This window comes from Hibiscus syriacus, unplaced genomic scaffold (assembly GCF_006381635.1).
Source record: "Hibiscus syriacus cultivar Baekdansim isolate YM2019G1 unplaced genomic scaffold, ASM638163v2 tig00110597_pilon, whole genome shotgun sequence".
NCBI lineage: Eukaryota > Viridiplantae > Streptophyta > Magnoliopsida > Malvales > Malvaceae > Hibiscus > Hibiscus syriacus.
Genome location: NW_024062795.1, coordinates 4,210,784 through 4,237,591, shown reverse-complemented (window position 1 = coordinate 4,237,591; position 26,808 = coordinate 4,210,784). Strand labels below are relative to the sequence as shown.

The 26,808-nt window shown below is 33.5% G+C and overlaps 5 protein-coding genes, 1 long non-coding RNA gene and 1 pseudogene across 6 annotated transcripts; 3 read left to right on the top strand and 4 right to left on the bottom strand.

Annotated features, from left to right (window-relative positions):
* Positions 1–1,016: 1,016 nt before the first annotated feature.
* Positions 1,017–2,821, bottom strand: LOC120134228 (the record flags this gene model as incomplete). Its single annotated transcript, XM_039150702.1, has 7 exons — positions 1,017–1,197; positions 1,286–1,343; positions 1,437–1,501; positions 1,607–1,747; positions 1,864–1,910; positions 2,018–2,051; positions 2,697–2,821. Coding segments are annotated over 7 exons (597 nt in total), but the record flags the coding sequence as incomplete, so codon positions are not given.
* A 2,844-nt stretch (positions 2,822–5,665) lies between these two features.
* Positions 5,666–6,407, top strand: LOC120134227 (annotated as a pseudogene).
* A 4,558-nt stretch (positions 6,408–10,965) lies between these two features.
* On the bottom strand, positions 10,966–12,131 carry LOC120134342 (glycerate dehydrogenase-like). Its single transcript, XM_039150776.1, has 5 exons — positions 11,956–12,131; positions 11,773–11,856; positions 11,550–11,690; positions 11,096–11,210; positions 10,966–11,003 (listed from the first exon to the last, which is right to left on the bottom strand). The coding sequence occupies exons 1-5, from the start codon at positions 12,076–12,078 to the stop codon at positions 10,993–10,995; spliced, it is 474 nt and encodes a 157-aa protein (XP_039006707.1). The 5' UTR covers positions 12,079–12,131; the 3' UTR covers positions 10,966–10,992.
* LOC120134343 lies at positions 11,768–26,602 on the top strand. Its single transcript, XR_005517158.1, has 3 exons — positions 11,768–11,897; positions 22,618–22,622; positions 26,591–26,602. It is a non-coding gene; the product is annotated as an uncharacterized LOC120134343 (long non-coding RNA).
* On the top strand, positions 14,094–16,316 carry LOC120134339. The gene is made up of 2 exons (XM_039150773.1): positions 14,094–14,478; positions 15,354–16,316. The coding sequence occupies exons 1-2, from the start codon at positions 14,170–14,172 to the stop codon at positions 16,191–16,193; spliced, it is 1,149 nt and encodes a 382-aa protein (XP_039006704.1). The 5' UTR covers positions 14,094–14,169; the 3' UTR covers positions 16,194–16,316.
* Positions 16,855–19,383, bottom strand: LOC120134341 (probable CDP-diacylglycerol--inositol 3-phosphatidyltransferase 2). The gene is made up of 11 exons (XM_039150775.1): positions 19,213–19,383; positions 18,938–19,035; positions 18,711–18,795; positions 18,570–18,619; positions 18,323–18,362; positions 18,139–18,183; positions 17,985–18,050; positions 17,769–17,883; positions 17,623–17,679; positions 17,423–17,521; positions 16,855–16,980 (listed from the first exon to the last, which is right to left on the bottom strand). Exons 2-11 carry the CDS (start codon positions 19,008–19,010, stop codon positions 16,921–16,923), a joined length of 690 nt encoding a protein of 229 aa, XP_039006706.1. The 5' UTR covers positions 19,011–19,035; positions 19,213–19,383; the 3' UTR covers positions 16,855–16,920.
* Positions 21,088–22,271, bottom strand: LOC120134340 (probable BOI-related E3 ubiquitin-protein ligase 3). Its single transcript, XM_039150774.1, has 2 exons — positions 21,921–22,271; positions 21,088–21,838 (listed from the first exon to the last, which is right to left on the bottom strand). Exons 1-2 carry the CDS (start codon positions 22,212–22,214, stop codon positions 21,302–21,304), a joined length of 831 nt encoding a protein of 276 aa, XP_039006705.1. The 5' UTR covers positions 22,215–22,271; the 3' UTR covers positions 21,088–21,301.
* Positions 26,603–26,808: the final 206 nt, after the last annotated feature.

The following is a 26,808-nucleotide window of genomic DNA, read 5'->3' as shown; positions in this document are numbered from 1 at the left end:
TTTTAGAATAAGGACAGGCTACATGGTTGGGTCATCTAATTATAAAAAAAACGTTAACTTTAGCCATTAAAAAATATTTTTTGAAATAGATCACCGAAGTTAGGTTGTGTTTTCATTTTAGCCACCAACTATCCAATTTTTCATTTTAAAATCACGCTTTTTTTTAAATGATATGAGGTTATTACAAAATAATATATGTTTAAAACTTTCTTAATTTATTGATAATCTACAAACACTCTTCAAATGTAACTTATCAAACTCAAAACCTCTAAGAGAATAATATTTCCTTTTTTTTTTCTTCAATAACGCATATAAATGCACCATATGATACCTCAAAAGCATTTTAGATTTTAGTATAATATAAATTGAAATGTCAAGAATTATTATTACATGTGAAACTGATGAAAAATTATAATTTTTTTAATAGTTGATAATGGGTCATGAAAGAATTATTGTAAATCAAAAATAGAAAATAATTTTTGAAAAACATTATTAGTCCAATAATAAAATATTACACGAACTAAACATACCTAAAAGAATTTCAAATTCGAATAATAAAATATACCAAATCCAAGCCTCCCCTCTATTGATCAATTAGTTTTTAATATTTTCATTAAGCGCCAGAAGTGGGTAAATATTCATCACCAATCCCCAAACATTTGTCTTTAACTTCAATATTGTATTGGAATTTGCACATTAACCTACCTTCTCGGGTTTTTGCTACCAGCCATGTCCTTAGAGACCCTCCTACCCTTTTATAATCGGCAATGTGCCAACATTAGTTCTTTTAACTTTTTTTTATTTTTTGTAAATTAGCGTATTATTTTATTCTTCTAAAAAGATTCTTGGATGTTAAAAAGATTCCACCATTAATTTACACCTAGTGGACACAGTGTTATAGAATTAGGCTAACTTAGTGGACAAAGTGTTATAGAATTAGGCTAACTAACAGTCTATAATATATATATATATATATATATATATATATATATATACTAATTAAATTTCTCAAGGATTGTTTAACTTCAGTGCACCAAAACACAAAACATATGGCACCATGGAGTGAAAGGTTAATCAGTTTCCCATCGCAGAGTCCAATTGAATTCCAAAGTTTGCTCCTGCTCTACTTTCCTTCTCTTTGAATCTACATGTTTGTTTCTTTGTAGAGATGTGTCTTGTTTTACAACAGATTCTTTCCTGAGCGATGATGAATGAATCTTTAAAGCAAAAGAAAAGAAGACCGAAAATACGAATCATCGACAATGAGCAAAGGTTTATAATTTATCTCTTCTCTGACCCAACCATTTTAGATACTCCATTTGCTACTTTGGAACCCATTTCCCCTGGCATTTTATAACATATTATCAAACGTCGATAACGGGATATAGCATAAGATTAGCAATCAACATAAGCAGAGATGGTTTATAATCAAACACCTGTAACTGCATTAAGAAATCTTATGCCCTGCGAGTGTCTATTTGTTGTCACCTTATCTCCATTGCTGCTCATTCAAATACAGTTCAAAATCAGTCGATTCTCTACTTTGTTCTGTTTCTAAACGGGCTTATAGTTGCAGAAGGGATAATTGATGCTATCGGTGAAATACCTTAGTGCACGTTTAAGTGCTTCCACAGACAGTAGTTTAACTGGCTTAGACGGCTTTTTCAAGTTTGTATTATCAGATAGAGGATAAACCATGTATATTCCTTCTGATATAGGAGGATTTCTAAATGCTGTTCTCAAGTTCCTGTGAGATAAGAGGGCAAAAAATGTCAACTTGTGAACATCGAAAAAGGGGTTAATTGAACAATTTAATTTGACAATAAAAGGACACGGTAATGAAATGAATCATCAATCACCTACCCTCCCATTAGTTCGGTTCTCTTTGTGGAATATTTTTCTGATGCTTTCTAAAGAACATAACAGAAAAGAGTTATCTAGGGATGATTTACAAGTTACAACCTACTCCAGTGATGCTGGTAAAACAAGACAAAGATAAAGGTAGTGCAATGCCTACGGATTTGTGATATTGGCAGTAAGCACCTTGACGCCTGAAATAATAGAAGAAAACATTAAGAGTGAAAATAGAAAGAGATAAATTACGCAGACAAACAAACAAGGAAAATTGGATAACATATAGCCTTGTATTCAATTGATTTAAAGTAGCTGCATGATAAAACATAAGATACCAAATTGTATGAGAGAACATAACAAAGATATGAAATAGCTTCAAAAAAACTCAACAAAGTATGTAGTCATGATTTCATATCTAATTTTGTATCTAAGAGTTTCTCAAGAATCAGTCGAGCGCACAATTCATCAATCCACATTTCAAACATTCAGCACAAACCAGACTCCTTTGACATGAACCTACCAATGAAGTTTTAAAAAGTGTTGAGCATTTTCTGTTCTTTTGACATGACAGTTACCATGAATTGTAGGAAAGTTTTTACAAGCAAACTTCATTCATTCATTCAAAAAGCCTACTAGCATCATTGTAAATGATTTTTCCTTTAAAGTGTTTCCTGAGATGCTTGCTACTCTTACATCACTCAGATCAATCAATTACGCATACCATTTATTACAAAACAGATGTTTCTCTCGATCCCATTTCTAGATCAGGTCAAGTACACAAGGTCCATTGTGCAAAGACAATCAATATATCAAAAGAACCCTAAGGAAGACATGTAGCATACTTATTTACAACAAGCGTGCAAGCCATCCCATCTTTTCTTTTTCCCTTGCAGACTCCATAGTCAGCTGAGGTACCAATCTTTAGAATTTGGTTGGATGCAGTAGCTCTCAAGGAAAATCCAGATCCCTACAAAACAACACAGAAGGTATTACTTTCTTCATGAAGGGTACCAGATATAACCCAATTAAAACATGGCAAAATTGATACCTTGGAGTCTTTGCGAACACTGCAACTGAACAATGTAACAACTGTTCCAACCTGCTCCTTACAATTCTGCTCATAAGCATCACCAAACAAAAAAAGAGAAATGGTATTTTCATCTAAGCACCCAATTTTCCATATGCAATAGCTCTGCCCAATTGAACTAGTCTTCGGAGTTCCCTTTTCAGTCAACACTCCTATGGTTGCCCAACAACCATAAAGTGTGTCTCCCTCAACAAAATCCTGCAAAAAGCCCAAAATATATTGTCATCTACCTGATGAAGTTTATGTATAGCAATGCTTTATCAAAGCCTTAACAAGTAATAATCTAAGGTTCAAAAACAATATGTATAAGCATAATGTACAAGCAAAAGTATAATTACATACTTTATAGTTGATAGCCGAACAAAACGAATATCAGATAAATGCTCACTTAGTTCCGCAGGTCTGACCAATTGCTTCCTATCAAACAGAAGAAAATGTTGTCATTTGGCACTTAGTATATATGATTTGTTTTGAAAGAAAAGCGCATAAAAGTGGTGAAGTGGTTTATTGAATCAGAATAGTCAACTAAATCTATGGAAGTTGAAGTGTTTGAACTTGGCCTTCCCTTATACGCAAACCTGAAAACTTTACAACTCGAATATCATTGAACTCGATGGCTTCGACTTTGCATGTCTCTCAACTGGTTTGGGTTCATAATCAAGTAATCTTCGACAAATTTCTTAAAGACAGACAAGTCTGATTTTCCTCTTTGCCTTGGCGATCCATCATCTGATAGGTACCCTACAAATTTAGCCCAAATAAACTTGTGAATAAACCGAGAGATACCCATTATCAGACTCGAAAGCAAGAACAAAAATAACCGAAACCCATACATAAAAACTACAAACAAAAGAAAATAGGAAAAACGCAGAAGCAGAAACCCAATTTACAACTAGGGAGAAATAAAAGATACCTAGAATGGGTTTTTAATGAGCGAATCCAAATAAAGTCAAAGCAGCGATCAGAGAAAATATGGGGAAGTGTTCAGCGATGGACGAGATTTCACCTGGAGAATGAGAATGTGGATTTGAAGGGGAAGCAGGAGGCGTTTCCAGAACACTTTCTTGAAGAGAGAGAAGGAGATCAAGATCGTCTTCGTGGCTTGTCATTGGTAGTATTGTTTAAGTAAAGCGGATTTGGAGTAGAGGGAGATGATTTTAAAGCCATCTTTTATCAAAAGAAATGAAATTGATGGAAAAGAAGAATAAGAAAATTGACTAGTTATATGAGAAGAGGGAGGGGGGGGGGGGGGGGGGGGGGCTTTCTCATATGTATTGTGGAGGGAAACCTAAATTGTGTTTTAGAGGGAGGTTCGCGGATTGGCCTAAACTTGAAGCTTTCTTACCAAAATAATATCATAAAAATATTTATAAAATTCACTTACTAATTATAGGAACCAAGCTAAACACAAATGGCATTCGGCAGCATGCATCATTGTGATGGAGTGTTGCGTGATCAACATAGTAATTATTTATATCAGGGGTTTATAAAAGTAATCGGATCTTGCTCGGTGCTAATGTGGAATTTTAGAGAATCTTTGAGGGACTACGTATTGCATGTGACTTGGGTTTATGGATAATTTTGATGAAAACTGGTAGTAAGAAGCTCTCTTTGTTCTTGGTCGGGGATCGGGATTAGGTGATTCTTCGTTGATAGAGTCACATATATATTTAGTCTTATCAAATAAGATTGGAGGTTGCACTTTCATTATATGCCTCGTGAATGCAAGCAATATGATAGTTGATGGAATGGTTATGGTGTAGAGTCGTTCGTTTCAGGTTTACATTTTCTACGACTCATCCGTTAAGATTAGAGTTGTAGTTCATACGCAGATTTGAGGTCGTGCTTCGTCCAACATTTCTTCTTGGCCTGATCTATTAGTGCCCGTTTTATCTTATATTAAAAAATATATATTTTTGTTAATTGTTGGTTAATTAATATATTTTTAATAAATACTTTATATAATTGGTTTTATTTGTTTATTTATAACATTAGAAAGTATTTACCTAGATCCATCGTATAATACTTAAAGCAAGTTGAAGTGTTTTACGTGCTCTGAGATTATACGCTGCAGTCAACACTTATTTCGATACTCATGAAAAAATCTTGCATGTGTGTAACGTATAATTATTTTAGATAATATTTTATTCCAGTTAAGTCTCTCAATCCATAATGGTATTGTGATTGATAGGAATTATACATTGGATGGTCTATGTTATCATGTGCTTAGAAGAAACTGGATGATTAAAGCGGTGCTTGGAACTATATGAATTGGTTAAAAGAAAATTTCAAGAATTTTAATGAAGACTACTTCGAACATAAGGTGCATACATTCTAACGACTATTTCAAGAATACCTTTCGAACATGTCCTCATATATTAAATATCATGAGAGATTTTGATACTCGATAAATATTACAACCAATTATATTTAATGTGGTTATAGAACCTCGAAAAAATTGTTTAGTGATATCCTAATGATCGTGTAGCATTCATTTGATGCTTTTAAATAAATAAATATTCTGAGAGTTGAAGATAGAGTTATAGTAGGAGTTTGCTTTTGTTACCGACTATATTATACCTCCAGCACTCTATTAAATAAGCCAATCACTTCAACGCAACTCATCCTTCCTACTGTGCTACGAAAAAACGCAATTCCTCCTTCTGCTGCTAATAGAAACGCACTGTGCTAAGAAAAATGCAACTTTTCCTTCAAGTCCAAAGCATGGAGCTTCCTCAAAAGCCAGTGATTGTTCGACAAGTCTTTCGAGATGAATTGGAATATGAATTTAGATTAATTCAAAGTGTGATTCTTGAGTATCCTTTAGTTTCAATCGACACTGAATATCCTAATACTATTTTCAAAGCAGATAAAGAAATCATTGCATTAAGAGACGAGCATATCAATTATCAGTACATGAAATCCAATATTGATATTTTGGATATGACTCAGCTAGGTTTAACTTTTTCGGACTATGAAGGTAATCTGCCAGACTTCGATACGCCGTTTTGTTACATATGGGAGTTCAACTTTAAGGGTTTCAGAAAGAATAAAAAGAAGGGTATTGATTCCAGAGATTTTGCCACGATGTTCTGGAATTTGGGGTTGTTCAATTATTTCAGAGGTTTAACGTGGATGGCCTTTCATGGTTCTTATGACTTTGGATTTCTAGTTAAGGTTTTAATTCAACAATCGCTACCGAATGATCTTGATTCTTTTATGGGACTATTAGTCTCTCTTCTTGGTGACAAAATTTGATGTCAAACATAATTTGAAGTGTTTCGGCTTGTTGGGTAGTTTGGATAAAGTTGCGAGAGAGTTAAATGTGGTTCGTCTAACTGGGTTGAGCCATCAAGCAGGATCTGATTCTTTACTCACCCTTCAATGTTTCACGGAGTTGAGAAAATTGAATGCTTTTGAAGGGTTTCAAGTGCTTGCACTCGCATTGTATGGGCTTCAGTTGTAGGTCGACAATTCTTTCATATAATTTTCATAATGTTATATACTTTGTCGGATTATATTGAAAAATTTCAAAGTAAATCTAGTTTATTTTAGAATTGGTTGTCAGTGGGACGAATTTATAATTTATAATTGAAAATTTCAATTTTCTTTGATTTAATGTTTAATTGTTATAAATAATGAAAATCAACACCCCAATCTGCCAAATAAGAAATTCTATCTCGTGACTAACAATCAATTTCAACTGCTAATAAGAAAATAAAAAAAGAAACATTAAAAGCATAAAAGGGATAAAATTATAAGCATTGAGTCTTTCCAAAAGATATTACACTAGGAACAGAAAGAAACAAAACAAGGGGCAGTCACCTGATTTATTCCTCCTATTGACAAGAAATCTATTACTTTACAATGCAAAAAAGAGCTTATAGTTTACATAAAAGTAATTGTTAGTAATGCAGCTTAAAGGTCGGGGTAGAAATTGTTGTGCCGCATTGCCTTTGCTTCTTCCAGCTATCCTCTGAGCCTCAAACATCCCTGATTTTGGCACTAAATTTACTATATAGTATCAATGCCGTTTCCCGTTACTCCTCTACAATCCAACCAACAATGTTACATGTATTAACTTGATTCTTTAAAACTTTTCTATTCTTATTTATCGATGAGATTCTTGGTCAGACACATTTACAACCATTATTCTTAACAAGTCATTCATCACCATATTCGTAAAGTGCGCCAATGAATAAATCCACCTAATTGAAATATGGTGACATCAGTAATGTTGAGGCTCAATTATTTAGGTTTCTATAATAATAATGGATCTCATCTCCATAACTATTTGAGTTTGAGGCTCAATTTTAAGTATCAGCAGTGTTAAAACTTTAACCAACCGAATATCAATTTTAATTCATATTTAGTGTTAAGGTTTATATTAAAATTTTAGTTTAGTATTTTAGATTATAAAATTAAAAAGGAATAATAGTCCTTTTAATTTTGTTATTAACAAGCAGTACCCATTGAAAGTCAGTGTTACATAGCCATAATTGCATGCATGAAAAAAGGGATTGTCTCATGAAAGGCGGGTTAATATACGGTTAATATACGGCGTTACCGGATACATTAAAAGATATTTAATAAATTCGGTTTAGCGCTACCGGAAATGTTGACTAATAATAATGTAGTATGTCTAAGTCATGAAGAAATATTAAAAAATTGTGCAACCAGCAAACTTAACTTGTCGGTTCGTGTCGATCCAAATTAAAATGTGTCGATCCAAAATGATATAACAGGTAAAACTATGACAAAACCGGTATTGAAATGATAAAACCGGTAAAACGCTATCGGATACATTTAAAGTGTCGATACTTTAATATAAGGATCGACACTTCGTGAATTTAAAAGAGAAGCAGTTTTAAATCCTATAAAGTGTCGATACTTTTAAAAAATGTATCGATCCAAAATGATATACCAGGTAAAAATATGATAAAACCGGTAAAACGTTACCGAATATATTGAAAGTGTCGATACTTTATATAAGGATCGACACTTTGTGAATTTAAAAGAGAAGCAATTTTAGCGCCTATAATGTGTCGATACTTTAAAAAAATATATCGATCCACAACAATATAACATTTAAAAATATGATAAAACCGATATCAAAATGATAAAACCGGTAAAACGATACCGGATATATTGAAAGTGTCGATACTTTCGTAAGTACGTGTAATAAATTATCGACACTTTCAAAGAAATAGGTAATTATCCTTTCGAAAGTATCGACACCTGGCATAAAAGTATCGACACTTTTGTATTTGTATCGATTAAATATAAATAACATATCCGATGAAAATATAAAGGCCATATCTAAATATCCTCTGAAAATCGATAGAACGAACGAGTTTTTGAAATCGAAACGTAATTGTTGATGCATTTCAGAAGGCGTTTCTAAAGCGATGTTTGTTTGTTTGTTGATGCAGTCGAATCGAAAAAGTATGTTGTCGAAACCCTAGTTTTTTTATTATTACAGTAATCGCGAATAGGGTTTTTATGTGTTGTTTGGGGTTTTGGAGTAAAGAAGCATTTGTGACCGATTGCAGGTAGAAAGTGATATTGAAGGTAAAATTTAAATGTCGATACTTTTATTAAATATTATAGGTAGAAAATGATATTATAGGTTGTATAAATGTGCCGACACATTTTGTAGTGGCCATTCAAATTCTTTTGAAGAAAACCGTTTTACCACAAGAGTAGTTATCTATATTTGTATATTGCAGGTGAATTACTACTTTCAGCGGGCCTATCATCTCCCGCTTCACTTCTAAAGCTACCATGTCCGGACATCTATAAGAACATAACCATATCGTTCTATTAGCAAAACAATATACTTACTATTATATCAGATCAGAAGTTTTCACTATTTTGTTGGCATGAATACTTTATAGGACACTCTAGACTCTGGTTTATGCCGAGAATCGACTAAATCGTAGCTTTGATACCATTAAATGTAACACCCTCAACCCGTACCCGACCCGGATACGAGTCCGATGTGTCACATTGACTTTTCAAACTTTGACTATTGACGAAAAATCAAGGAAATTTAAAACTTTCATTAAAATAACACTGTTACTTTACACAAGTTAACCAAAACAAGACAAAACTGATCAGAGCATTTGTAACAGACACTTTTCTTACATACCAACACTATACACGGCAAAAGACATACTTTATCCGTTACTTCTGATCTGATCTTCTAGCAGTGCTACTGTTCTTGCCACCCTATTTCCGCTCTTCCTGATTCTTGGTACCTACGTGTAAATCACTTACACGCTAAGTCATAGACTTAGTGAGGCATATAAATATAATAATAATGCATTTAGTATGAATATGAACATGCAATCTATCCATTCAATCCTGTCGTATACAATTCAATGTAAACTATAATAATAAGGTAACATACAACTATAACAATGTAATTACCTTTGATAACCTTTTATAGGCCCATGTACATTTTTGAGAACTCAAGGTATTCGAGTACATTGAGGTTGTGCACTATGTTGTCACCACAACTCGTATGGGTTCCACTAGGGGTTATGAAATTTTGTCCCGAATGACCTATATATTGTATTTGTCCCGAAGGACCACTCCTTAAGAACCATATACATATTCCAGTGGATCAAATCTGTCTCAAAAGACACTGTAAATGTTCCAAAGGATACATATATGTCCCGAAGGACCACGTAGAACCCTCAACTCTTGGCATGCCAACTATACCTATAGCTCTCATATCGTATATCATGGGCATTATTCTTATATTTCATATGTTCATGTATTCATGTCATTTCTCTTGTGATCATATAACTCATATCACTTACCATGCCACATGTGCATTTAAATATATTCACATATATCATTTATCAAATCATATGAACATATAGACTTTATGCATGTATCATAATAATTATCATGTATGCATGTTTAAAACTATTGTGATATGAAAATCAGCCTAGGAATTAGACTTATCACAAGTCTTATTCCATTGTACCATACTTCTAATATGTACTCACCTCAGCCTTGCTTTGACTCGATTCTAATCCTTCGATTGTTTTGGAATAAGATTATGCTCTAAATCTACATAGTAATACAATGATACTTATCAGCATACGAATTGATATATTTCAAACTATAAATCCTTAGGCTAAAAGAAAGTTATTTCCATTTCTTATTGAAGGTATGCATCGATGCACTACACCATGTATCGATGCATCCCTTGACGGGTGCATCGATGCACTACCCATGCATCGGTGCATAAATCTTATTCGATGTTTGTATTTTAAGCAGGTGCATCGATGCACTCCTTATGCATCGATCCATTAATGGCATTCGATGTTCATTTAATTTAAATGAGTGCATTGATGCACTCCTTATGCATCGATGCACCTTCAACAAATTCTGGGATTTTCTCTTGATGCATCGGTACACTTTGAATGTGCACCGATGCACTCTGCCCAGAATTCATATCTTGAACTCGAAAACTTATCAATTTCAGCTTAAATCTTTCATGTTTCATCCCCTTTTATATTCTTAACTCCAGTACACATACTTAAACCAATCTATACTCATTTATTTCATCTTAAACCTAAAAATCCTATCCTCCTTGTGAAATCCAAGAATTATACCAACTTTGTAACATGATTTAATTCAACTTCTAACCCTTAATATATCTTAACTAGATTGATGACAAGTCAAATTTAACTTCCAATTCTATATATGAACTCTATTCCAAAATTTCATTCAAGAACCTCTAATCTTTAATCTCTTCTAACTCCATCATCCTTTGATTTTAAGATAACCTAAGCTTTCCTTAAGCTTAGTTATCATCTAATAATCAAAACCCAATCTTAAATTTAACAAGAAACTCAATAATCAGAAAACTCACCTTTGTTTTGCTTTACACGTACAAGGAAGAAAGAAGAAGAAGAGAACTCTGGAAGCCTTTGGTGTTCTCTCCTTTTCAACCCACGTGTACTCATATATATCCTTTCTTTAACTAATTTTCCTTGCAAATGACTCTTTTGCCCTTCCATTCCATCTTCTTTTCAATTCAATCCTAAACAATCATTTATATATATATATCTTTATACTATTCATTCATTCTATTTTAATCACCAAAATCTGAAACTTTCCAATTTAGTCACTAACTCGGTATTGAGGATGTTACATCTGCCCTCATGAACTCATCTGCTTCAACGATTCTTCTAGCAGCTGCTAAAGAAAGTGAACCTGCTAGCTCTGCTGTTGTTTCTGTGAGTACCCCCTACACCAAATTAGCAGTTTAGCACTAGCATTAGCACAACATTTCTACCCCAAAATTACTGAAACAACTTTGAAACCATTTTCCACACGGTAAAAAGCTTCCATTTCCTATATGAACAAGATAGGTATGTATTAGTGACTACTTAGGCTGCAAGTTTATTTATTGTTTTAGCATTACAGTTCACTGTCTGACATATGATCCATTATCGAACACAAGGGGCTTAGCACTCATTAAGGCGATGGAAACATACCCAAATATGATTAAACTAGCCTATTGAAAATCAGAATACAAAGGTGAAAAAATACAGCTATCTGCAACTATGTGTGAAACTGAACTTACAGGAGTATTGCCAACAGCAACACCATACTTGTTAGCAGCATTAACATCAACATTGTTGTAACCAACAGCCATGTTACTGAAAGATTTGCCTCCTGCTCTGCTTAAGGCCGCGAATAAAGTGTCCCCCCGGTCTTCAGTTAACTGTAAACACAAATTCCCAACTTAAAAAACACAAAAAAAGAAAACACTTATAATTAAAACCGAAGTCCCATGAAGAATTCACCTGTCCAATCACCCCATCGAACTTATCGCCAATCAAAGCAATGATATCGTCAACAGAAAGAATTGTTTTCTTCTCGGTACATATCTGAAAAGAAAATCGGATTCCATCAAAAGAAGAAGAAAAGAGTTTACCTGACTAGGCAAACGAAGACAGAGGATTTAGAGAAGAGAAATGCGTAATTACTTCGACACTGCAATCTTGCTCGATCAAGAGGTTGATCCATCGAGTTCCAGGCATGGGTTTTGTGCTGATAACTCTGTATTTCCCATTTGGATTCAACACTTCGATCGAAACTGGCTTCGCCATTGAAACTAGTCACTGAAAAAAACAGAGCGGAGCTGGAAACTGAGTTTTTAAATTTCAGTTTACTCTGTTTCTTGCTTTTATAGCAATGGTTGGGTGTGGTGAGGGACACTGAATTAAAATGGTCTGCAATGGGATCATTGGTGAAATGAAGAAATTTGTTGAGTCTGAATCGTCGGTGTTGGGTGATAATCATGTGGAGCAAGATAAGATTGTTGGTTTGTAGATTTTGATTCCTTTTGGTTTTGGATAGAAGGATGGACTGGTTGGGGCTGCGGTGAGTGTTGGGATGATGCTTTTGGTTTTGTGGTATAACTTAATTGCTGACATGTCTTTTGCATATGGGTGACACGTATGAGAACCATATATATGTTTTTCTCAAATGACGGAAATAGCCTACGATTAAGTGGACAAATTATAGATGACCAATTAAAAGAGAGAATTAGAGTGTAGATGAATAAAGTCTTCGATTAATTGTTCGTAAAAAAATCGTATAATATTTGTTTATATTTATTTATTACGTTAAATAAACGATTATAAATAATATTTTTCATGTGCATTTAATAAATAAATAAACATGAACAGAAGTATATTCAGTTTATTTATATTTATGAATAAGTTCCTTTTGCATATAAGGTCATATATGTTCAAACACTCTCGATCATTTGACAATAAACACTCATACATTGCATACGCGGTGCTCAAATCCGAAATCTAAAGGGATAACAACAAATCTATGAGCCACTTAAACTGCTTAGTTCGTATAATTAAATATAATTTTAATAAAATGATATTTGCTACTCGGAAATTAAAACTTATTTTGAATTTAAAAAATATTGACAGTTTCACCGATTTTATTAAAATTACCAACAGCGATTTAATGTCAAATAAAACTGAACATAAGTTGGAATAAAAAGAATTTAAAACAAAAATTTTAATTTCTTTTTTCCAAAATAAGTGTACAAGAGAAAACAAAGGCCAACTTGAAACGGACTAAAACCGAAGAAATTTAGAATGGAAATTTCTTTTTATAAAAAAATTACTCAAAAATATGCCAGTACGTTAATACGAATTATTTATTTTATTAAATAAAATTTTACAAATATATTTTGAACCTAAAATATTTATTTTTTTTTCTGATAAAATATAGTATACATTAAAAGGGTTTTAATAACCAGCCTGGTATCGACTGAAATTAAAAAGTTTAAAAGCTAGCCTGACCCAATTACAAGAACGGGCCGCAACAACTTGCACGGGTGTGCCGTGCGTGTGGGGGGAGTGGGCTAGCGCGAGAACCGTATGCCGTATGTATGTGTGAGGCCGGAGAAGATTTTTTCTTGAAAAAATTAAAAATATTATCAAATATAAAACTCATCTAAGGACTATACTTTTTATTATTATTAATTTTTATGATTAAGTTGGATCTTTTTAATTTTTTTAACACCAATGTATTGGATAATATTTAATTTTTTTAACAACTGCAAATCTTTCTCCCATTTACTTTCACTCTAATTGATTTGTGACACATGTCATTAAAATTAGGATCAAATTAGTAGATTGTATAAGTATTGGGGATCAAATATATAATTATATTAATTTTATTAATTATTAAATCAATCCTTCGATTAGATGTTATCTGCAGGTGACTTTATTGATTTTATTTAAATAGTTAAGTGGTCCGATTGATAAAATTTAAAAAATAGATGGTTAAAGTGAAAGAGAGACAATAGTTAAGTGATCATATGTATAATTTACCCATTGTTTTAATATTTCATCAAAATAATATATAATTTTTTTGGTTAAATAATATATAATTTTAATGGGAGAAGCATAACCCAAACAACATTTTTGTTAGAATTTGATTGGTTCTCTAAATTGTGAGATTAAATTTTGGAGAAAATTCAAAATACTAATAAGGTAGGGTTTAGTCAAAATATATACAAAGATGAATTTTAGAACTAAATATAATCCCCATTTTCATTTTTCAGTTAAACCCCTTATTTTCTGCCTTCCAAAACTTTATCTTCAACAAATTCCAAACTTTCTCTGCTAAAATCTTAATCTTTTTAAAGCCTTAAAATTTACAGGGAAGCCATGGAAAGGCTTCTGTACTCTTCTTCTCCAACCCCTTCGGAGATCTCTCGAAAGCCCTCTCCTTTTCTACGTCGACTCGGTATATTCGGCTCTCCTAAACTCTGTTTCGTTCCTTCACTCACTCGGCCACAACTCAAGCGAACCATCTCAGTTTCATGCAAGGCCGATAATAACCCGTCTCATTTTTCTTATCCCCGATCCACTCCCAGCAATGAATGGCCTTCACCGGGATCTCCGCGAGTCGACTCAGCAACACCCACTTTCAATTTTCTCAAGCTTATTGCAATCAAAGCCTCTGCACAAAGAAAGGTATATAGTCTATACAAGTTTTTTTTTATTATTTATAGAATTACTGCAAGTTTTTCCCCTTGCATTTATCGATGAAAGAAAATAGAAGAAATATTTGAGGAGTTTTCAGGGTTTTTATTTTGTTATCACTTCAATTGAACTTAAGAAATTCCGAAATTTGTGTTTAATTATCGTATTGGAATATTTTTTTATTTGAGTGCAAAGGTCGACTAAGTGAATACTCGATTAAGGATTTCTAGTTATAGAGTGAAGAATCATAAACAGGGAACTGGATATTGAGTTTCAATTACCTCAGTTTTTTGGTTCTAGCTGGTACAGTCAAATAGATTCCAATTTAGACATTAATGATTTATGCACACATTTGCAAATTTAGACCAATCAGTTAAGTAGATTAGAATAATGGACTGGAACCAGCTTTAGTAAGAGTCTACTATTTTTGCAACTTCTTGTTAAATGAATTAGGTCTGGCCGAACTTCGCGAAAAGCTGAAGAAGAGTTCTACTTTGCTCATGTACAGCGGCAAAGCATCCGTGTCATTTGTGTAGAGCTTATCATACCATGAGCTGATTAAAATTTTATTGCTGTTACCATTACAGCTACTGATATTGCTAGTGGTTGATTGTGTAGTTTTTTATCATAGGTAGAACTCGTGCATTTTTAAATATGATTCATTCACTATTGCCGACTACCATGATTCTGAGATCTGGGTAGATGAAAGGCAGAACGGCCTATACTATGAATAGATGTAATTTAATCTGAAAATCCCTGTCAAAGCTGGCATCCCATGACTGGGGGATATTTTGTTATGCATTTGTCACATTTAGCATAGCATTTACAGTTTATTAGGTATTAAATTCTCTGTGAAAACTTTTCAGGGAATCACAGCTGGGACGTTTATAGCACTCTCTGCCATTATCATGTTATTGATCCAACCAATTTTTGCACCAGCAGCTTTTGCAACTTTTCAAACTGGCGTTAAAGCCGGTGGAACTGCAGCTGCTGCAGTGGGAGGGAGAGTAATTCGTGCTGAATTAGTAAGTAGCGCGGTGTCCGGTTTCTTTGCTGGTTGCTTACACACCCTTTCAGGGCCTGACCACCTTGCTGCTTTGGCTCCACTATCTATTGGTCGGACTCGAATGGAAAGCGCTGTTGTTGGAGCTCTATGGGGTTGTGGCCATGATGCTGGTCAGGTTATTTTTGGTTTACTATTTCTACTACTAAAGGATCGCCTCCACATTGAAATTATCCGGACTTGGGGTACAAGGGTGGTGGGCTTAACATTGCTTGTTATTGGGGCTATGGGTATAAAAGAAGCTTCAGAAGTTCCTACTCCTTGTGTGGCCTTAGAAAATGGTGACTTTGATGTTAGCGTTTACGAGGCACTTGAAAACCCGATAGTAGGGAAAAAGAAGATTGGTTTTGCTACTTTTGCCACAGGGATTGTTCATGGATTGCAGCCAGATGCACTAATGATGGTTTTGCCAGCACTTGCTTTACCGTCTCGCCTGGCTGGTGCTGCATTCCTAATAATGTTCTTGCTTGGAACTGTGGTAGCAATGGGAAGTTATACTGTGTTTATAGGCTCTTGCAGTCAAGCATTAAAGGATAGGGTTCCCAGAATTACTGAAAAACTTACATGGGCTTCTTCTCTTGTAGCCATTGCTCTTGGAGTAGCCATCATCGTAAGCCAATTTTTCGGATTTAGTCTCTATTGATCTACCTGACACTCCATCAAGATATTCACCCCAGCTTCTTTAGAACTTAGTGAAGATGTTAGAAAGCATATTCGGATTTATTTTCAGCAATATTTTATCTGAGAAGCATCTTTGCACCAATTACCTTTTGTTGTTTCATTGTAGTAGAACTGTTTGGAAAAATTCTTCTATTACTACGGTTAGAATATCGAGTTTGTTATGCCATAAGTTATATATTTCTTGAATTATCTATGCTAGTTTACATCAAAACAATGGCTATCCAAGCAATAAGGTAAAAACACTTATGTCCACTTGTCACGAGATCATTACTCTTTTTTCCATTATACAATGTTGGATAAATGCACCCACTTTGCTCGAGTGATGCCAAAAATATTCGAAGCGAAGTGAGCAACATATTGTGCTCTAAACTTTGCTTAGACTATTTCTATTTTCAAATACTTCCATTGTCAACTGAGATTTGAGCAAAACACTTACCATTCATATTCGTATTCATATTTGAACACAGCTAAATTTAAAATTAAACCGCTTGGATTTCAGTTTCAAGAAATCTGAACCTACATCTCAAGTCTCAACCCAAAAGAAACAGAAAAAATCAAGGATGCCTTCTCACCCTGAACAAATATTTATTTGGAAAAGGAGTCATCAGTGTCAACATCTATACCTTAACGTCATGGATATATGCACTCGATGCTAGAAACAAAACTCTGCTCTCGGAAACTCGAATCAGTTATGACTTCTGCTTTTTTTCAGTGTCATAAAGCACACATGCGTCTGCTGCCGTCTTCATCTGAAAACCACCAAATAAACTCCACTAAGATCCAGATCATACAACAGTTTAATTGGTGTGATGCTCGAGCAAAATCAATAAAAACCTCAAGCATTTCATTGGTTAATTAGGAATTAACTAATATAAACTGAGAACTTTTTCTGTTTCAATCGGAACCAGTGGTGTTTCTAATGGAAACTAACTTATGTTTTATCTTAATAGCTGATCTAGGAAGTTCAGCTCAAGATCAAATTAAAGTACAGCTCAAAATGCAAGTATCTTTTTTCATGTCACGTTGAATACCAAGTATTCATACATCCATATAAAGTCTAGCATCAATTCGATTCCCCATCTTATATATCAACCAAGTTAGACCATCTGAAGAACCATTACAACAATTTGACTGGAAGTGTGGAATTAAATTGATGCAAGTTCGAATAAGTTATAAAGCATATGTGGCTACCTGTATAATATTGATGACCTGCTTGATTGAACACCCAAATAAGCTGATACCAACAAGAATAGAAAGAGGTGAATGTTCTTTCAAGGTAGTCACTACAACCTGAAATGAAAAAAAAAACATCAAAGCAGTTAGAAATCAAAACGCAAAGGGATCTGCTCTTTAAATGGGAAAGGAAGCATTACACAAGAATCCAGACTCACATCCATCAAATCTTCAGTATGGTTTTTCGAAATAAGAAACAAGGCTATGTAAAGAACCTGTAAAACTCAAGATTTCTTGATCAATACACAAGTACCAAAAAACATGTCAATGTAAATGGTGGAAATGATTTAAAATTTATAATTACCTCGCAAGCCACACAACAATAACCCATAAACATCCTGTTTCCATAGTAAAGCTTGAAAAGCCAATTGGAGCTATCTTTCACATCTTTATGACTAGCCTTACCTACTAGAAATGAACTGCAACATAAATATGAAGAGTTAACAAGTAAAGACATACCTGAGTTTTTTTTATATAAAAAAATAGGAATGAAATATGTGTTTCAAGGAAAAGCAGCAACCTGTACATCTGCAGCCAGTGGCTAGCAATATCTAGGGCTAGCAAAGACAAGAAAACCAAGCTAGGCCTGCGCAAAAAACGTGACAGATATAGCAGGATGCAAGTATATCAATTTGGCAATATAAATACAAACGAATGAATGGAAGAAAACTTACATATACACTTGAGAAAGTATAACCAGTAGGCAAGCAGTGCTAATCCTGAATTACAGAATCGAGAAGAACCACTATGTAAACAACTATGTAATTCAAAGTTTCTACCAGCATTTACTGAAAAAAGACTATATATGTGTAAGGTATCCCAAAAGCTCAATTTCTATCACAGATAGAGATAGTGTACCTATCTGTTACCATGTCCAGAACAGCTCCGAATGTTGAAGCTGAGAAAAAAACAAATCACATTTTGTATCTTAGAGATGCCGTTCCAGTGTGACATACCTTCCTTTTAACATTCCACAAAGAATGATAATTTAAGTAATTAAATTCCTCAATGTGCTATATTTTATCCTAAATTTAGAATGCACACATGCCATCTTTACATTATTACTTGGACTACTTTCACAAATTTTAAAGATTAAAAACCATACCTTGGTTGAATTTGCGAGCACACCAACCATCCACAGCATCACAAACAAAGCTGCAATCCCAAATTTAATCATATTCAAGTCTATCAATTCAATCATTTCTAAAAAGCAGACAAAGCGTCCTATGTTAGATGCAATTCTCACCTTAGAAAATACAGAGCAGAAAAAAGTCTTTTGCTGGAAAAGCATATAGCAAAAGCATAGCAATTCAAGAGAATTCTTATATAACCTACAACCACAAAATGAAAAACGTTTTATTTATTTATTTAAAAAAAACCCAAAGAACCCAAGATGTAATTTTTCATGCATAACCACAGAAAAGCTTTTAAACTCAAAACCTATTAAGAATTCAAAAGTGGAGAAGAACTAACCAATAATATTGGGAATATAAAGATAAACGGAGAGCTGGCTTGGTTTCGGCTTAGGCTTAGACTTGTTGGCCATTGAAATTTATCTATAAGAATCAAACCTGCAAGAAAAAAAAATGGGTTAAAATAAATTGAGAGTAACAATTAGCCTAAATAAGAAGAAATTGGATCTGGGTACGACCTTGAAGAGCAAATAGTTGATGTTTTTTGGGTGAAGTGTAGATCTTTATGAAAGAAAAAAAGAAAAACACGAATCTGAGAAATGTGAAAGCCCTTACCTTTACAGCCAAAGCTTCGAGGTATACAGTTTTTTTTCACGGCCTTTGAACTGATTCCTTGCTTAAAGATTTAATCTTTGTTTAATCACAGTTGGGAAAACAATAATCTTTAAACTTGCTCGTGGAATAATATGATAACTATCTTGTAATCTTTGAAGTTAATAAAATACGGTTCTTCGAGCTTTTTCATACATTGGCTAACTTGGGAAAAGATTATTCTTTTTGAGTAAATACACAAACAATCCTTCATTTATTCTTGATTATTTAATTATAGCAATTTTTATTAGATAATAAGAGATTCCAGCAAATATAGCAATTAATTGTAGTAAAGTTCGCCTACAATTTGATACCAATCCCAAATGGTGTACACGATATAAATCAAGGGTAAATATACATTTTGAAACCTGAATTTGGTTTTAATGTTCAATTTCACACCTGAACCTTTCTTTGGTCCAATTAAATATTTGAACCTGATTTTTTTAGTTCAAATTAAAAGTTAAAGTTGATTTATTGGCTTAAATTTGTATTTAAACTCTATTTGGCTTAAACTAAAAGTTGATTTCTAGTTAAAAATATTTGAAATAAATTATCATAGTAAACTTGTACCCAAACATAAAAATATTATATTAATAATTTTAAAATTAAGAAATAAATCATTTTAAAAAGTATGATATATTGTATTATACAAAATGATTATAATCCAAACTAATTTTTTAATATTTTACAAAAAAAAATAGAAATTCAAAACTTATAAAACTTAGATATGAAAAATTCCATACTTAACTTTTTAACATTTAAACAATAGAATCGAGAGATTTATTAATAAGTGAATTTAGATAAATGTGAGCAAAAAAATGATTAACCAATTAAATTTAATGAAATAATCCAATTTAGGCAGTTAACAAATTTGGTTTAAATAAATTTAATTGGTTGATTTTTGGTTTTGGTTTTCTGGTCTAAACAAAATAAATAATTTGGGCATATGTTTTTAGTAGTATTTATCTAATCCAAAAATAAATACTAAGACCAAATCATTAAATACCCAACTTAGGCACTTTTTGATAAATAAAAACTTGGGCCTTTACTCATATTCAACCTAACTTTTGGGGTAAACACAGATGATTTTTTTTATGTTTTTGGTCAATTCAATTTTGGTCATTAGTTTAAAAGAATAATAATTTAGGTCTCTTACGTTAACAGTTTGTTCGATTTTAGTATCTCGACATTAACTCCCGTTAACTCATTAACGAAAGTCTGAGTTAGGAATTAAAAAGTAAAAAAAATCAATGTATTTTCTTCTTCTTCGTCAAGAGCGAGCATCTTCACAAGTCGATCAACACATTGTTGCACTCTTTTGATATTCAATGAAACTCCGTAAACTAATCTTGATTTCAAATAACATAGATGACTTTTATCAATAGGAGAGAACCGAAATCTACAGTCAGAATAAGGTCTGACTTCATGACGGTCGCAGGATCCAGTTACACTTAAGCCGCTCAAAACCGTACATTCATAACCACTTAAAAGATGACTTCAAATGAATTAGTGTGGAAAATCCAATAACATTACTTACAGATTTTTTTTGCCTCTTTTTCACTTCTCCGACATACTATATATAATATAAGATTACAAATATATAATTTTTCATTTTTTAATTCCAAATTAAAAAGAAAAATCCTAAAACGAACCTAATATTAAACATAGAATAGCTTGTGATTCTCAAATCTGACATAACGTTCAAAATTATCTCACCAGTGACTGCCAAACCCAGAAATAATAGCCCCAAATAATATCAAAGGATCAGTCTGAATCATACGGAGTAATATATTATTGCAACCAGTCCACCACTACCTAGTCAATAATTTCAAGATCAGATCCCTGTAAATGTCTGTTCAATTCATTTTTCTATTTTTGCTTGTTTAATTACAATGTCTAATATGCCAGTACAACCTAAAAAGGCAACCAAACAAAAAACCTAATGAACATCCACATGGCTTACTTGTTTTCATCCATCATCATCATCATCATCAAGATCAGATCTTTCCCTTTCCTAGCTTTTTTTTTCCATGAATTTTTTTTCTGGTCCTGCCTAGGAAACCAATGCCTCTATGCTACCTTTCTTAGCTGTTTTACAAACGGGGCAAGAATCAAGAAAAACCGCGCAATCCTTGCACGAACAGAGGTGCCTGCACGGGAGAAACAACACGAACGAATCTCGACGATAGCAGCATTTGCAAACCATTGTTCTTTCTTCTTCGTCGTGTTCTTTCCTTCGATAGGCCTGGAAAACAGTGTTGTTGTTTTCCTCAGGTTCGCATTCGCAGCAAGACTCGGCATCGTCAACGCTGTTGTTGAACCGACAAGAGGCTTGCTCCCGTAGCTGTTCGAGCCGGTTGTTCAAAGAGAGAACCATCGCTTCATTCTCTTGCGCCACTCTCTGCCACGCTTGGCTCTCCATCTCGAGTCTTCCCAACAGATTTTGCAGCTCCATTGCTTTGTTCGTCGCCTTTACAATCTCTTCGTCTTTCTGGTTGAGTAAAACACACGCCCTGGTTTCGATCTTCTTCGCCAGTACTGCCAATTGTTGCTTCCTCTGCTCTTGCAGCAACAATCTCAGCCTCTCATTCTAAAATCAAACGAAAAGAATATTAAGAACCCAATTTAGAAGAAATCCCAAGATTGATTTTTTATTCTTTTTTGGTTCTAACCTGTGATTTGATGAACTGGTCAATCTCGTGCCTTTGCTTCTCGACTTGAGAAACCATGTTTTGGCTAAACATCATGGATTCAAGATTCTGGTTCCTTTGCTTCTGGTTTTGTAGATACTGAAATTGCTGCTGCTGATGTTGCAGTTGTTGCAGGTGTGATAACTGATGAACACTTAAACCGTATTGATTGAAACCGGCACCAGCACCGATACCGCAACCATTTTCGATCAAATCCAAAGAACCACAGAATGGAAACCCGATATTATCAGCATACAACTGCGCTTGTACAGCCATGTTCTCCTTGATCTTCAACCACCAAACAAAAACAAACAACGCCTCGAAAAGAAACAATCTTTTTCTTTTAATCCACAAATCTCTTCGCTTTGACCAGATAACAGATGGAAATCTGGAATGGGTTTTTGCAGTTTGGATCAAAGAAACTCAAAGTAGACATGAAAACAAAATGATGGTAAAGGGTGTTGGTGTGTATTTATAAGAGAGAAGGGAAGGGTGAGATCATATAATGGGTTTTGATTTTGATTTTAATTATAATTAAATGAAAAGGCAAGAAAGGAGCGCATAGGATAATATAATAACGATCGTATAGGAATGCAGATGCCACGTAATCGACGTACACATGCAGGTTTTACGACTACACCTATGGAATCAATAATTCAATGTCAAATTCAGAATTTAGAACAAGTGTGTGTTTATATTAAATAATAATCCAACAATTTGAGAGTAACCGAAAGTCTTATTTAACATTGCTGCCACTAAGGAATTTAAACAATCTATCAAGATAAGTGCACTCCGAAATTCATTTATTTCATTATTTTATTCTACCTAGAACCCACGTGGTAAAAATGTTTATTATGTTGTTGTTGGCATTGTAATGTGAAGATAATTGATCCACAACTTTCCTTGTATATTTCAATTATTATTCCCCTCTAAATTTAAAAATTTAGTATCTAACTAAATAATAAATTTTTGAGTATATAGGTCTATTTTTTTTTGGGAGGAGAAAATAAGCTACCTAATTACAATATATTACCCGGAGGAGTTATTGTCTTAAAACATGAAATTTACCGATTCGACTGGAGGATCCAAGAAAACTCAGTAGTCTATGGTTCCGGAGCTGATGATTTTAGCAAGGCTATCAACCACTTTGTTTGCTTCGCAGCTAACATGATTAATTACGACCGTCCAATTTCTTCCCATTAGCTCGAAGATTTTTTTTTTGCAACAGTGTGATGGTCACTTCATTTTTTTTTTGTTTCCTTTGGAGTCTATTAGCCACCTCCATGCTATCCACTTCAACAATTACCTTCTGTTCCCCTATTCTACATGCTTGTCGTAACCCTTCATACGCACTCGAAATTGAGTTTTGCTTCCATGACTGAGCATATTTCGACAGATCTAGAGAATCCTAATATCCATTTACCTTCCCAATTACGGATGACTCCTACACATGATGTGAATCCCGTATTGTTGTTACGTGCACCATCCGTATTCAGTTTGCACTAGCCAACTTGGGAAGCTGTCCATGTCTTTGTTTCTTGGTGACTTTGTGTCTTTCTTGCATCGTTTCCTTTTGCTGATAATGTCACTGCTTGGCTATCTTGCTGCATGTGTCGGCTGCGATCCATGACGCTATCTACTCCAATGCTTTATGGATCAAAAGAGCAAGTGTTCTGATGTAGCCATATAGTCCATAAAATGGTTTCGAATAGTATGTCCCACTCTATTTCCTCAATTGCAAAGTACATGTTTTAAGCTTGATCAGACTCATATGGGTATAATAATTAAAAAAAATTATGATACGTAGATTTCTCTACTAGTTGTTTTCTGAAATACTTGTGATCTAAGTATTTAAAACTTCTTTTAACAAGTCATACTAATTAGTGTTTGATCAAATTCAAGACTTGTCTTTGATAGCTTAAAATCAATAACTTTAGTTATTAGATTATCAAATCTCACATTGTTTAGATATTTTTTTTAAGTTTAAATATAATTTTTTAAATATGCATACATTGAGTGATTAAGGATAAGACTCATATACGTACGTTGTTATCGTTGCCCTTCGACTCATGTAAACATGTGTGTTTGACACATATTGTACGTATTTTTTTCTTTTCGGATAAAATTCATCTATTTTTTTTCATTTTTAGCCCTTTTCCCCTCATTTGCATTTTGGCCCATAAGTATGAAATAGAGTATTTTAAAAATTAAATTTTAAGGGATAATATTTAGGTTAAAAAACCAATTTCATGGGGCGTTTTTAGAAATAAATTTTAGCTTATCAAATTCAACAAAAACGAAGGGTTAATATTCATGCACCTCCTCAGTATTATTGCTATAATTAATTATTGTTACAACTACTTTGCTGGTTCATGTAATAATTTATTAAACGGAGTAGATTCAGCTTGCAATTTAATAACTTGTCTTATTTTTATGATATGACTGATTTTTCGTCAATGAGTTGGTGCTTATCGGCTCAATCGAATTAAAACAAGTTGAATCAACATATCACATCATATTATACAAGTTGATAAAATATTTTACATGTTCATGTTAGGGTTAGAGGAAAAAGAGAGAATCTGAAACTGACATAAATAGCAGAAGACAAATTGTTCCTGGAAATGTAGAAAGAAAAACGGATTGATTGGCATCGAGAATCTACAACTTTTTATCCCCCAACATGATCTGTCTCTCCAAACTCACAGATACAAATCCAAAAAATTCACGATAAAACTGTCCAATGTCAGCAAGATTCTAAAGAAAAAAGAAAACCTCGGTTATGCAAACACAGTTCCCAAGGCCAGATGCAAGTACCGTTACATAATATTGAAAGCGTCATTTCCGTTCCCATTCGTAAAGGAAGCAGAGAGGAAACATGGTGGTAGTGGTGGTGGTGGTGACGAGAGCGAGAAGGGGGTGGACCCTCCACGTGAACATTGCGAAAACACTGAGGGATTCTTCAAGATCAACGCTTTAAACCAAAAGTTCTTACCTTTACTAACCCTATTCTCGTATGTGGTGCCAAGTGTTTTTCACTTGTGCATCTAAAGACCAAAATTACCGTTCTTTTTTTTTCAACTTGAAAATGATTTGTGTCGGGAACAATGTCATTGCTTAATTAGTGGGTCATAACAATCGATGATTAACGCTCTATTCTTTAGGTAAAAAAACGTTTAGGGTTCACATTTCATTTGGACACGTTAAAAATAAGATAAATATAGTTGGTGGCCGTTGTTTTTTATATTAAAATGTCGTTTCGTGATTAGTCTGGGTTTTGATTAAAAATGCAATGTATGGATGGAGCTTTCGTTTCTTGGAAGGTGGGGTTGGGTTTTTCTACGTGCCTTACAACACGCATGCATTGACCCAATCCCCCTTTAATTAAGGTGTGACCATTCATTAATTTTATATTTGTTTATCCCACCCATGAATTGGTGAATGATTAAGAAAGTTGTTTTGTCTAATTAGGGTTTTAGCCCCTCTATTGCTGTAATAGTATCATTAGGTATAAATTAGAATAATACAGAAAAAAATATCTAAACTATACGGGATTTGAAATTTTCAGAAATTACAACTACACCCTTAACACCCCCTTGGTTCATCCTTGAAAATAACACTCTTAATTAATGTAATTAAATTAATCACATTTTTTTAAATAGTGTTATATATGTGTGTGTATGATCAAGATTCACTTATACATAGTGTAAAATTTTTAGTTTTACATATTTTTAAAATCGTTGAATGAGTGCAAATAGAGGACTGATATTTTTTTCTTCTGTGAATATCTTCTCATTCTCTGCAGTTAATTTCAACTTTCTATTTTCACTGATTCAACAATCCTAAATAGATGTAAAATTAAAAGTTTAATGTAATGTAAACGAACCTTAAATTACAATACAATAAAGGGATTGTAACCAAAATTAAGTTTTTTTTCTTTTTTTCTAAAAGAATATTTTTGTTTATGTCAATTTTCAAAAACTCGTATCTCAAACGCAAAATCAATTCAATATCCGACCAAACACAAAATTGAACATGTACACCAAAACCCGTTGAAGATCTTGACAATTCAAAACCAAACGTTCAATTATTCATATCCATATAAGTACACAAAGCGAAAAAAAATAGGCATTGTGAGTAATTGTTTTTATTAATGGGGTAAGACTTTGAAAGAGACGAGACGGTGACTCGAGGAGTTGTTTGGTTTAGATGACCGAGGGGTTGCTGCCTGCACCGAGCAAAGGGGTAAGGTCCTATCCTTGTTGTGACCCACCAATAAATTTAAAAGTCGTATCTTGTGAATGAGTGAGACTTTCAATGGCTGCCTCTTCAGTTTTTTTTGCCCACAATTTGAGAGTTGAAAACAATGGCTAATTAGACCACTCACTTACACACACACACAAAAACTGTCATTTTGAGGACCACACCAGTCCCTATTGACTGACGCTCTCATGAAATTTTGGGAAACAAATAAATGAATAACAACAAAAGATTGGTTTTTTTTGGGTGTAAGATATGATATTAATTACTCCTTGAGATTGTTCACATGACACAAGCATGATTCTTGCATGAACTGAAAGTGAAGGTAACTTTTTAACAATACACACATCAGCACCCAATTTGAATAGTATGAAAATTAAGACATTTGAATATAGAAAATTTCAGCTTTGGCCTCTCAAAATGTTTTAATTTTATCTCACACTTTTTTAATACAAAATCCGTCTCTTCCAATAATTTTGGCATAATGATAAAAAATATTTCTAATGTTTGATTTAATAATCATTTTAATCTTTGTTATTTTTTAGAGCATTTTGGCCCCCTAACGTTACATTTTGGGGCAAAAAACCCATTCGGAGATGAAAATCGTTAGTCA